The sequence below is a fragment of the Macaca thibetana genome, chromosome 1, assembly GCF_024542745.1.
Source record: "Macaca thibetana thibetana isolate TM-01 chromosome 1, ASM2454274v1, whole genome shotgun sequence".
In the NCBI taxonomy this organism is placed as follows: Eukaryota; Metazoa; Chordata; class Mammalia; order Primates; family Cercopithecidae; genus Macaca; species Macaca thibetana.
Genome location: NC_065578.1, coordinates 52085491 through 52098852, shown reverse-complemented (window position 1 = coordinate 52098852; position 13362 = coordinate 52085491). Strand labels below are relative to the sequence as shown.

Below are 13362 nucleotides of genomic sequence, written 5' to 3'. Positions count from 1 at the left end.
CACTCCAGCCTGGGTAACAGACTCTACCTTAAAAAATATGTATATATATAGATTAAAAATGCTAAATCACCTGAGCCTTCAGCAAGTGGTAATCTCTTTGCTGGTGGAGGGTCTTGCCTCAATGTTGATGGCTGCTGACTGATCAAGGTGGTGGCTGCTGGCAATTTCTTAAGATAGCAATGATGTTTGCCCCATCAATTGACCCTTCCTTTCAAGAAAGAACTTCTCTTTTTTTTTTTTTTTTTTGAGACGAAGTTTCGCTCTTGTTGCCCAGGATGGAGTGCAGTGGCACGATCTCGGCTCACTGCAACCTCTGCCTCCTGGGTTCAAGTGATTCTCCTGCCTCAGCCTCCTGAGCAGCTGGGATTACAGGCACACGCTACCACGCCTGGCTAATTTTTGTAGTTTTAGTAGAGACAGGGTTTCACCATGTTGGCCAGGCTGGTCTGGATTTCTTGACCTTGTGATCCGCCCTCCTCAGCCTCCCAAAGTGCTGGGATTACAGGCATGAACCACCGTGTAACTTCTTTCAAATTTGGAGTCAATCCTCTCAAACTCTGCTGCTGTCTCATCCAACTAGGTTTTTTTTGTTTTTTTTTTTTTTTTTGAGATGGAGTCTCGCTCTGTCGCCCAGGCTGGAGTGCAGTGGCCAGATCTCAGCTCACTGCAAGCTCCACCTCCCGGGTTTACACCATTCTCCCGCCTCAGCCTCCCGAGTAGCTGGGACTACAGGCGCCTGCCACCTCGCTGGCTAATTTTTTGTGTTTTTTTTTTGTAGTAGAGACGGGGTTTCACCATGTTAGCCAGGATGGTCTCGATCTCCTGACCTCATGATCCGCCCGTTTCAGCCTCCCAAAGTGCTGGGATTACAGGCTTGAGCCACCGCGCCCGGCCCCAACTAGGTTTATATAATAAGTCAAAGTCCTTTGTTGTCATTCAAACAATGTTCACAGAATCTTCACCAGAACTGGATTCCATCTCAAAGTACGTCTTTGCTCTTCCCTAACAAGCAATTCTTCATGTGTTAAAGTTTTAGATTGCAGCAATTCAGTCACATCTCCAGGATCCATTTATAATTTTAGTTCTCTTGGCATCTACAGTTACTCCTTCCACTAAAGAATTGGACCCATCAAAGTTATTCACAAGGGTTCCAACCAACTTCTGAACTCCTGGTAATGTTCATATTTTGACCTCCTCCCAAGAATCATGAATACTCTTTTTGTTTGTTTGTCTCTGTCACCCAGGCTGGAGTGCAATGGCACAATCACCGCTCACTGCAGCTTCAATCTCCTAGGGTTCCAGTGATCCTCCCATCTCAGCCTCCTAAGTAGCTGAGAGTACAAACGCATGCCACCATTCCTGGCTAATATTTTGTAGAGACAGGGTTTCGCCATATTGCCCAGGCTGGTCTCAAATTCCTGGCCTCAAGTAATCTGCTCCCCTTGGCCTCCCAAAGTGCTAGAATTACAGACACGAGCTACCGCTATGTATTTTCTTAATGGTATCTAGAATGGTGAATCCTTTCAAAAGGTTTTCAGTTTACTTTGTCCAAATTCGTCAAGGGAACCCCTATCTATGGCAGGTCTAGCCTTATAAAATGTTTCTTTTCTCTTTCTTTTCTTTTTTGAGACAGAGTCTCACTCTGTCACGACCCATGCTGAAGTACAGTGGCTCAATCTCGGCTCACTGCAACCTCCACTTCCCAGGTTCAAGCGATCCTCCCACCTCAGCCTCCTGAGTGGCTAGGATTACAGGCATGTGTCACCATGCCGGGCTAATTTTTTTGTATTTTTAATAGAGATGGGGTTTCACCATGTTGGCCAGGCCAGTCTGAAACTCCTGACCACAATGATCTGCCTGCCTCGGCCTCCCAAAATGCTGGGATTGCAGGTGTGAGCCACCACACCGGGCCACAAAATGTTTCTTAAATAATAAATAAATAATATAATTAATAAATAATAAATTACTAAATTACTCTCTGATCCATGGGCTGCAGAATGGATACTGTATAACAAGCAGGAAAATATTAACTTCCTTGCTTGTACATCTCCATCAGAACTCTTGGGTGGCTGGTGCATTATCAATGAGCAGTAACATTTTGAGAGAAATCTTGCCGGGTGTGGAGGTTCACACTTAAAATCCCAGCACTTTGAGAGGCCAAGGCGGGTGGATCACCTGAGGTCAGGAGTTCGAGATCAGCCTGGCCAACACGGTGAAACCCCATCTGTACTAAAAATTCAAACGGGGCCAGGTGCAGTGGCTCACGCCTGTAATCCCAGCACTTTGGGAGACCAAGGCGGGTGAATCACCTGAAGTCAGGAGTTCGAGACCAGCCTGGCCAACATGGTGAAACCTCATCTCTACTAAAGATACAAAAATATTAGCCGGGCATGGTGGCACACACCTGTAATCCCAGTTACTCGGAAGGCTGAGGCAGGAGAATGGCTTGAACTCAGGAGGTGCAGGTTACAGTGAGCCAAGATGGGGCCACTGCACTTCAGCCTTGGCGACAGAGGCAGACTCTGTCTCAAAAAAAAATTCAAACTGCCTTCTTGACATCTCAAGCATCTCAGTAATGAAAACATCCAAAATCACTCTTGATTTTTATTATTGATTTCATCTCTATTGTAAACAGACATACAAGCTAACAAAACAAAATAAACCTAACACTAGATATTAGATATTCATAAGCACAAGATTCCACCCGTAACAGCAATGCAAAAAGTAAAACCCTTAGAATAAATGTAAGAAGCATATAATAACATGACAAACACTTGAACATACTTCTGGAGGACATGAAAGACTTGAATAAACACACTCTTGTTCCAAGATAGGAGAAACTACAGGATGTCAATTTTTCTACATCAATCTATAATACAATCCCAAAGAAAATGGGTTTTTTCCCCTCAGAAACAGGAAGCCAATTCTGGTGTCTGCACAGAAAAAACAAATAGATAAGGATAACTGAAAGAAATCTGAGGACAGATCTTAAATATTTAAGTATTGATAAAGTTAGTGACCAGGCTGACCAAAATGGTAAAACCCCATCTCTACTAAAAATACAAAAATTGGCAGGATGTGGTGGCGCACGCCTATAATCCCAGCTACTCAGGAGACTGAGGCAGGAGAATCACTTGAACCAGGGACGCAGAGGTTGCAGTGAGCTGAGATGGTGCCACTGCACTTCCAGCCTGGCGACAGAGCGGGACTCCGTCTCAAAAAAAAAAAAAAAAAAAAAGAAAGAAAAAAGAAAAAAAAGAGATAAAAGTTAGTGAGTAGACAGACATGCAAATTAATGGAACAGAATAAAGTCCAAACATAGATATATACAGGGGAATTTAATATGATAAAGGTAGCATAAAGAGTGCAAAGGCAAGTAGAAACACAAAGAAGAAAACTTGAACTGACCCAACATCTCAAAACAATTCCAAAGGAAAAAAAGAAAGAACAGAAATCATAGGATTAAAAACGTGAGGAGGCTGAATGTGGCGGCTACCAACACAGCTACTCAAGAGGGTCGCTTGAGCCCAGGAGGATAAAGCTGCAATGAACCATGATCATACCACTTGCCACTACACACCAGCTTCAGCACACGATGAGATCAAGTCTCTCAAACAAAACAAAACAAAGAAATTTTTTAAATACTTCATGATAGAGGGAAATACTTTGCAGTGCGCCATCAATCCCAGATGCACAATAAAAGAGAATGAATTCAACTACATGAAAATAAAAAATTATTGCATCATAAAACATCCCATAAATGAATTAAAAATAAACAGCAAAATGGGAGAAAATACATGCATTCCAATATCATAGTCAAAGGCTTGTTTCCTTAATGTATAAAAAAATCCTGTAAAGTAGAAAAAAGCCACAGACAGTTTACAAAAAACATAAATGATTCGGCTGGGCATGGTGGCTCACTCCTGTAATCCCAGCACTTTGGGAGGCCGAGGTGGACGGATCACAAGGTCAGTTGGAGACCAGCCTGACCAACATAGTGAAACCCCGTCTCTACTAAAAATATAAAAATCAGCCAGTCATGGTGGTGCGCTCCTGTAATCCCAGCTACTCAGGAGGCTGAGGCAAGAGAATCGCTTGAACCCGGGAGGCAGAGGTTGCAGCGAGCTGAGACTGCACCACTGCATTCCAGCCTGGGCGACAGGGTGAGACTCCATCTCAAAAATAAATATATAAATAAATAACTCTTGAGGAAAAAGAAAAAAAGGCCAGTTGCGGTGGCTCAAACCTGTAATCCCAGCACTTTGGAAGGCCAAGATAGGAGAACCACTTGAGCCCAGGAATTTAAGACCAGCCTGGGCAACACAGCAAGACGTCACCTCTACAAGTAACTAAAAGAAATATATATATATATATATATATATGCCAGTCATTTGGTGGCATGCACCTGTGTCCCCAACTACTTGGGAGGCTAAGGTGGGAGGATCACTTGAGTCCAGGAAGTCGAGGCTGCAGTGAGCCATCATCATGCCACTGCACTCCAGCGTGGGCTACAAAGAGACCACACAGCTCAAAAAAAAAAAAAAAAAAAAAAAGATGGCTCAAATGCCATAAAAAAAAAGTACAAAAATATGCTGAGACATTAATGATAAAAATTCATATAACAGGCTGAGCGCAGCAGCTCAGACCTGTAAACCCAGCACTCTGGAAAGCTGAGTTGGGTGGATCACCTGAGGGTCAGGAGTTCAAGAACAGCCTGACCAACATAGTGAAACCCTGTCTCTACAAAAAATACAAAATTAGCCGGGCATGGTGGCACATGCCTGTAATCCCAGCTATTTGGGAGGCTGAGGCAGGAGAATTGCTTGAACCCAGGAGGCAGAGATTACAGTGGGCCGAGATCGTGCCATTGCACACTAGCCTGAGCGACAAGAGGAAAAAAATTCATATAATAAAATAAAAATAAAAAGTACAGAATAAAACAATGATTTTTTTTTTTTTTTTTGAGACAGTCTTACTCTGTCACCAGGCTGGAGTGCACCTGTGCGATCTCAGCTCACTGCAACCTCCACCTCCTGGGTTCAAACAATTCTCGTGCCTCAGTCTCCCACGTAGCTGGGATTACAGGCATGCACCACCACAACCATCTAATTTTTATATTTTTGTATTTTTAGTAGAGAGGGGGTTTCACCACATTGTCCAAGATGGTCTCGATCTCCTGACTTGTGATCCACCCGCCTCAGCCTCCCAAAGTGCTGGGAATACAGGCGTGAGCCACCACGCCCAGCCCAATGATATAAATTTTTTTTTTTTTTTTTTTTTTTTTGAGACAGAGTCTCGCTCTGTTGCCCAGGCTGGAGTGCAGTGGCCGGATCTCAGCTCACTGCAAGCTCCACCTCCCGGGTTTACACCATTCTTCTGCCTCAGCCTCCCGTGTAGCTGGGACTACAGGCGCCCGCCACCTCGCCCGGCTAGCTAGTTTTCCCCCCCCCCACGCCCCCCCCCCCCGCCCCCCCCCCCCCCCCCCCCCCCCCCCCCCCCCCCCCCCCCCCCCCCCCCCCCCCCCCCCCACCCCCCCCCCCCCCCCCCCCCCCCCCCCGCCCCCCCCCCCCCCCCGCCCCCCCCCCCCCGGACCCCCCCCCCTCGTATTTTTTAGTAGAGATGGGGTTTCACCGTGTTAGCCAGGATGGTCTTGATCTCCTGACCTTGTGATCCGCCCGTCTCGGCCTCCCAAAGTGCTGGGATTACAGGCTTGAGCCACCGCGCCCGGCCATGATATAAATTTTTTAGTGAACGATGTTAACATAATCATAACATAAATACTGATTAATGATTTATTTTAAATTGTGATATAAATTTGTTGGGGACTTGAGGAGGAAGTAATTTGTAGAAAGATATGTAGGAGAACTAAGTTCTTACCTACCGTAGTAGTAGCAAAATCAGTAACACCTAAAACTGCTCAATCAAGAAACTATAGTATAAGCATTTTTTTTTTTTTTTTTTTTTTTTTGAGGCGGAGTCTCGCTCTGTCGCCCAGGCTGGAGTGCAGTGGCGCGATCTCGGCTCACTGCAAGCTCCGCCTCCCGGGTTCCCGCCATTCTCCTGCCTCAGCCTCCCGAGTAGCTGGGACTACAGGCGCCCGCCACCACGCCCAGCTAATTTTTTTGTATTTTTAGTGGAGACGGGGTTTCATTGTGTTAGCCAGGATGGTCTCAATCTCCTGACCTCGTGATCCGCCCGTCTCGGCCTCCCAAAGTGCTGGGATTACAGGCTTGAGCCACCGCGCCCGGCCAGTATAAGCATTTTATTTAGAAATGTGGAGGTATGGCCAGGCGTGGTGGCTCATGCCTGTAATCCCTGCATTTTGGGATGCCTCGGCACGCAGATGACGAGGTCAGGAGTTCAAGACCAGCCTGTCCAACATGGTGAAACCCCATCTCTACTAAAAATACAAAAATTAGCCGGGTGTGGGATGCCTATAATCCCAGCTACTCAGGAGGGTGAGGCAGGAGAATCGCTTGAATCCGGGAGGCAGAGGTTGCAGTGAGCCGAGATCGCACCACTGCACTCCAGCCTGGGCGACAGAGTGAGACTCTGTCTCAAAAAAAAAAAAAAAAAAAAGATACGTAGAGGTATATATCAAAAGAAATAGCTACAAAATTAGAAAGTTTCTTCTGGGGAGAAAGTCTTTCAGATTTCTCACTTTAATAGGCCTTTTGGAATGATTTGATTTTTTTTTAAGCTACAATCATAAATTTGACTTTTTAAAAAAAAAAAAAAAGTTATGAACGTGATAAGGAACCTACCTTAACTGCCATGAAGAGCTCTTCAAGCTGTGCCATTTGCTCAGGTGAGAGCTGTAAGCAAACAGAAAGACTCAAGTGAACTATGGAACCTGTATAAAAACTAGAGAGACAGAAATCTTGCCTTTAAGAAATCACATACCTGCAGAGCTAGAATAGAGGTGACACTCACTGCCATTGTTTGCATCTTGGGGTTTTCATGCTTACAGAGCCATCTCATGACAAACTTGGCAGCATCAAACCTGAAAAGCAGTATTTATTTTTCTCACAACTATATAGAAAGTTTGTGAAACTACACAGAAGAAATCATTTGGCATTCTCCGAGTAATTCCATAACAAAAACAGTCCTGGACTTTTACATCCTCAACTATGAAAACCAAGAGCATTTGGCAGAGAGACCAGGCAGGGGATAGGAGAGTATGCAAATAAGAATGTGAGCAAAATACACAGAATTTACACAAAGATGAGCAAATCTAAGAAAAAATGTATTTATCATCCAGTTTCTACTACGAGGGGTCTGAAAAAGAAAGAGAATTTCCAGAGTGGTAGCAATTTGTAATCTGAGTAGCAGACAATGCTAAAATGCTGCAGCAAACATCACTCAGTTACAAAGTGACTGAGCCTAAATCTTGTATTCACAAATCAGGGGCTTTGCTCTTGTTAGCTTGTGCCTCATTTCTCTGCTCTTTTATGTCAGCTATTATAAATGTTTTAAAACTTGTGAATCTGAGAGACTGCTAAAGCCTCAAGGGAAATCCTTCTGCAATGGCTAGGATGATGATGATGATTTTCTAAATAATTAAAAAGTAAATTACTATTAAAATAATAATTACATAACAAAATGAATAAATTACTAATATTCTTTTTCTTTTTTTCTTTCTTTCTTTTTTTTTTTTTTTGAGATGGAGTCTCGCTCTGTCGCCCAGGCTGGAGTGCAATGGTGCGATCTTGGCTCACTGCAACCTCCGCCTCCGGGGTTCAAGCGATTCTCCTGCCTCAGCCTGCCAAGTAGCTGGGACTACAGGCGCATGCCACCATGCCCAGCTAATTTTTGTATTTTTAGTGGAGATGGGGTTTCACCATGTTGGCCAGGGTGATCTTGATCTCCTGACCTCGTGATCCACCCGCCTCGGCCTCCCAAAGTGCTGGGATTACAGGCGTGAGCCACTGCGCCCGGCCTATTACTAATATTCTTTAGAATAGCCTGTACTTTACAGACACTATCGTATCTAATGATGGTAAGAGGCATTATTTAACAAATGAGGAAACTTATAAGCAAAGATAATGAAAGGGCTAGATCTTAAGTCCAAGTATGTTTGGCTCTCGGAACCTGTTCTTACCCACTATCCTGTACTGGAATCACTTTAGGAGACATTTCAAGTAGGGTACTTCTAATCACTTCTATGTGGAAGAAGCTCAACAGAACCTTCTCTCCAAACACCTTATCCCAGCCTTAATCAGGCCCCTGCATTTAATAACCAAAGGCCAACACCCCAATCAAATGACCAAGTCTTATACTTGCCTGTCAAACGGAACATCCACAAGAATCCTGGAATTGGTTAAGGAGAGAAGACAATTCTTCTGTAACTTTTAGAGAATAAAGAAAAATAATTTTGAACAAATGTAACATTCCATTCTAAACAAAGATTCTATGTATTTGGAAGTAGTACCAGTGAGCTTTTCTTATTGAGAGCTCATAAGAAAAGCTCAAAAGCTCTTATTGAGAGCTCATAAGAAAATACCTGTCCCTATCCACAATTTTCATTTAATGCTATAACTGATGACTGTCATGAGGGAATGAAGACTGAGTAGGATTTTCCAACTTTAAAAGTAAGGTAGAAATAAATGAGGAAAACCACCTTCCTAATTGTATTTTTTTAAAAATCAACTCCCTTTACAAAGTACACATTTGAATTAGATTTCACAAATGTATACCACTGTGTAACCACTGCTACAATCAAGATTTAATACTTCTATCTCCCCAGAGAGTACCACTGTCCCCTCTTCCAGTCAGTCTCAACCCTGTAACCCTATCCTTGGAAAATTGCAATCATTATAGATTAGTTTTTTTAAGGTGTTATGCAAATGGAATCATGTGGTTCTGCTCTTCTGAGTTTGGCCTGTTTTGCTAAACATATAACATTTTTGAGTGTCATCTACACTGCAGATATCAGTACTTCATCTCTTTGTGTGCCAACCAGTGTTTCCCTAAATAGATTTGTTACAATGTATCTATTCGCCTGTTGTTGGACATTTGGTATGTTTCAAGTTTTTGGCAATTAAATAAAGGTACCATGAACATTCATGTAAATATCTTTATATGGATACATGCTTTCATTTATCTTCAATAAATACCTAGGAGTGGAATGACTAGGTAGTTTATAAAGTATATATTTAACTTCTAAAGAAACTACCAAACTGTTCAAATTCTTTGATCATTTTTATAACTGGTTTATTTGTACTGTATTGACAAGTTGAGTTCTTTAGATACTCTGAATGAAGTCGATTCTCATATATATAAAATGAACATGTTTCCCAGTCCATCATCTACCTTTTCATTTTTAAAAATGTGTTGGGGAGGGGGCCAGGCATGGTGGCTCACTCCTGTAATCCCAGCACTCTGGGAGGCCAAGGTAGGTGATCACCTGAGGTCAGCAGTTTGAAACCAGCCTGGCCAACATGGTGAAACCGCATCTATACTAAAAATACAAAATCAGCCAGGCATGGTGGCGTGCACCTGTAATCCCAGCTACTCGAGAGGCTGAAGCAGGAGGCAGAGGTTTCAGTGAGCCAAGATCATGCCACTGCACTCCAGCCTGGGCAACAGAGTGAGATTTCATCTCAAAAAAAATAATAAAAATGAAAATGTGTGTAGGCTAGGCACGGTGGCTCACGACTGTAATCCCAGCACTTTGGAAGGCCGAGGCGGGCAGATCATGAGGTCAGGAGATCGAGACCATCTTGGCTAACACAGTGAAATCCTATCTCTACTAAAAATACAAAAAAAAAAAAATTAGCTGGGCATGGTGGCGGGCGCCTGTAGTCCCAGCTACTTGGGAGGCTGAGGCAGGAGAATGGCATGAACCCAGGAGACGGAGATTGCAGTGAGGCAAGATCGCACCACTGCACTCCAGCCTAGGCAACAGAGCGAGACTCACCAAAAAAAAAAAAAAAAAAGGTGTGTGTATATACATGTGTGTGTGTGAGAAAGAACAGCTTTTAATTTTGATGAACTTTCATTTTTTTCTTTTATAATGTGCTTTTCATAACCTAAGATATCTTTACTTACCCCAAGGTCACAAATGTTTTCTCTTATGTTTTGTTAAAGTTTTATTCTTTTCTTTTTTGTCTGTCTGTTTTTGTAGGCCAGGCACAGGGTCTTGTTTAGACAAGGTTTTTGTTAGACAGGGTCTTGGCTTTGTTGCCCAGGCTGGAGTGTAGTGGCTCAGATCAAAGCTCACTGCAGCTTCCAACTCCAAGTAATCCTCCTACCTCAGTGTCCCGAGTAGCAAGGACTACAGATGCTTGCCACCATGCTCAGCCAATTTTTATTTTTTATTTTTAGTAAAAACTGGGTCTCGCTATGTTGCCCAGGCTGATCATAAACTCCCAGCCTCAAGTGAGCCTGCCCTCTTGGTCTCCCAAAGTGCTGGCATTATAGGAATGAGCCACTAAGCCCAGCCTTACTTTTATATTTAGATGTATGATTCAATTCAGCTTAATTTTCATGTGTAGGGTGAGGTAAAGGTCTAAACAATAAAGTGTTAATAGATGTTTCTGGGCAGTATGTTTATGAGAGATTTTAAAAATATTAACCTCAGGTTGGGAGCAATGGCTCACACCTGTAATACTGAGGTCTGGAGTTTGAGACCAGATGGACCAACATGGTAAAACCCCGTCTCTACTAAAAATACAAAAGAATTAACTGGCTGGGTATGGCGGCTCACACCTGTAATCTCAGCACTTTGGGAGGCCGAGGCGGGCAGATCACGAGGTCAGGAGATCAAGACCATTCTGGCTAACACGGTGAAACCCCGTCTCTACTAAAAATACAAAAAAAAAAAAAAAAAAAAAATTAACCAGGTGTGGTGGCGGGTGCCTATAGTCCCAGCTGCTGGAGAGGCTGAGGCAGCAGAATGGCGTGAACCTGGGAGGTGGAGCTTGCAGTGAGCCAAGATCGCGCCATGGCACTCCAGCCTGGGTGACACAGCAAGACTATCCCAAAAAAAAAAAAAAAAAGAATTAGCCAGCTGTGGTGGCATGCACATGTAGGCCCAGCTGAATCGCTTGAACCCGGGAGGCAGAGGTTGCAGTGAGCCGAGATCACACCACTGCACTCCAGCCTGGGCAACAAGAGTGAAAATCTCTCAAAAAAAAAAGAAAAAAGAAAAAGAAAATTTTAACCTCACTGCTTATCTATATTTCCTATTTTTTCTATAACAAACACAAACTCTTTTATCTATTCTCTTTCTCTAATAGGGCGAAAAACCAGAACTAAATAATATATTTTTCACCTATTTATCCTAAAGTTAAAAAACACAAATTGTCTGCCACACATGGTGGCTCACGAGGTCAGGAGTTTGAGACCAGCCTGACCAACATGGTGAAACCCATCTCTACTAAAAATACAAAAGTTAGCTGGGCGTGGTGGTGCACACCTGTAATCCCAGCTACTAAGGAGGCTGAGGCAGGAAAATTGCTTGAATCCGGGAGACAGAGGTCACAGTGAACCGAGATCATGCCACTGTACTCCAGCCTGGGTGACAAAGAGAGACTCTGTCTTTAAAACAAACAAACAACAAAAAAAAACCAAAAACAAACAGTGCCACTGCACTCTGGCCTGGGCAACAGAGCTTAGACTCTATATCAACAACAACAAAAAAAGCACAAACAAATATTCAATTGAAATTACCTGCTGGTAATGGGGGAAATTTTTCAGAGCCTTGAAAAGTAGACAGGTGACCTCTGACAACAGGCGAACAGGCATCCCCTTGGCCAGGCCCTGGCGTGTTAGGTTGAGAGCGCAAGCACTGGCTGTGAACTGCACTGGCAAATCCAACGGGTGATTCCTCATTCCTACAGCCACAAGCTGAAGATGAACTTGTTTTTAGTGCATATGATGCCACTAATATTCTCTATGCTGTCTTGTCCATGTTTTGGTTGGCAGAAATCTTCGTTTACTGGGACAGGAACAGATTTTCCCTACTCCAAGCATTTATTCTTTAGTACATCAGAGTATTACAGCAAAGCCTTCTAATCCAAATGGAGTCACTATCTGTGTGACTTTGGCCAAGTCACTTCCTTTCTCAAGACATCTGTTCCTTTATCTGTGAAATTAACTCAAAATCATTTATTGAGCCTCACTCCATACAAGCTACTGTGACAGGCGCTGCAGGGGACACAAACATGAGTGACAGCTACTCATTAGCATAAAGCCTTGTGAGAGTACTAACACTGTGAGAAATGCCAAAAAAATAAAATGGAAGAAAAGCACCATAAAAGACGCATCAATGAAGTGATGTCTGAGGACAGTAATTATGGAGAGAGTGGTCATTTCTGGGAGAGAATCAAAAGAACTCATTGAGAGAGCATATTTAGGCAGAGTCTCAGGATTTACACAGGAGGAGATAAATGTGGGGGCAGAATGGACAGGGTATTCCTAGGGAAAAGAAGCGTGATAAAGAAAAACAAAGTGGGCCGGGCGCGGTGGCTCAAGCCTGTAATCCCAGCACTTTGGAAGGCCGAGGCGGGTGGATCACGACGTCAGGAGATCAAGACCATCCTGGCTAACATGGTGAAACCCCGTCTCTACTAAAAATACAAAAAAAATAGCCGGGCGTGGTGGCGGGCGCCTGTAGTCCCAGCTACTCGGAGGCTGAGGCGGGAGAATGGCGTGAACCCGGGAGGTGGAACTTGCAGTGAGCCGAGATCGCGCCACTGCACTCCAGCCTGGGCGACACAGCGAGACTCCGTCTCAAAAAAAAAAAGAAAAAAGAAAAACAAAGTGGAAAAAAGGATGGGATAAATCCACCAACAGAGAAGAAGAATTTGAAACATGGTAAAACAAAACATTAGGTAACTTGAAGCTATACCGTGGAAGACCTCGAACACAAATGTAAAATGAAGGCATTGTTCCAAGCTTAGACCCCACCTGCTCTGCCATTCAGGGACACTGTGATCTGTTTCCTCTACTAGAGACAGACCTGGGATATACTTCTGCTATGGAAAATGACATTTTTTGTATATTGCTAAATTGATTTTTCAGTTTCATTAGATTGCCATCATCTGCAATTTAGAAATCCAGAAACCAGGCTGGGCGCGGTGGCTCAAGCCTGTAGTCCCAGAACTTTGGGAGGCCGAGGCGGGTGGATCACGAGGTCAGGAGATCAAGACTATCCTGGCTAACATGGTGAAACCCCGTCTCTACTAAAAATACAAAAAACTAGCCGGGCGTGGTGGCGGGCGCCTGTAGTCTCAGCTACTTGGGAGGCTGAGGCGGGAGAATGGCGTGAACCCGGGAGGCGGAGCTTGCAGTGAGCCGAGATCACGCCACTGCACTCCAGCCTGGGAGACACAGCGAGACTCTGTCTCAAAAAAAAAA

General features: G+C 43.8%; 1 protein-coding gene across 3 annotated transcripts in view; it reads right to left on the bottom strand.

Annotated features, from left to right (window-relative positions):
* ZYG11A (zyg-11 family member A, cell cycle regulator) overlaps positions 1 to 13362 on the bottom strand; it is a 61322-nt gene that overhangs the window by 21617 nt on the left and 26343 nt on the right. For all 3 annotated transcript variants that reach the window (XM_050803021.1, XM_050803030.1, XM_050803040.1), the window contains exons 5-8: positions 11674 to 11850; positions 8284 to 8348; positions 6904 to 7003; positions 6765 to 6815 (exon numbers count right to left, since the gene is read on the bottom strand). In XM_050803021.1, coding sequence (XP_050658978.1) covers positions 6765 to 6815; positions 6904 to 7003; positions 8284 to 8348; positions 11674 to 11850 — 393 coding nt within the window. The remainder of the gene's footprint in view (positions 1 to 6764; positions 6816 to 6903; positions 7004 to 8283; positions 8349 to 11673; positions 11851 to 13362) is intronic.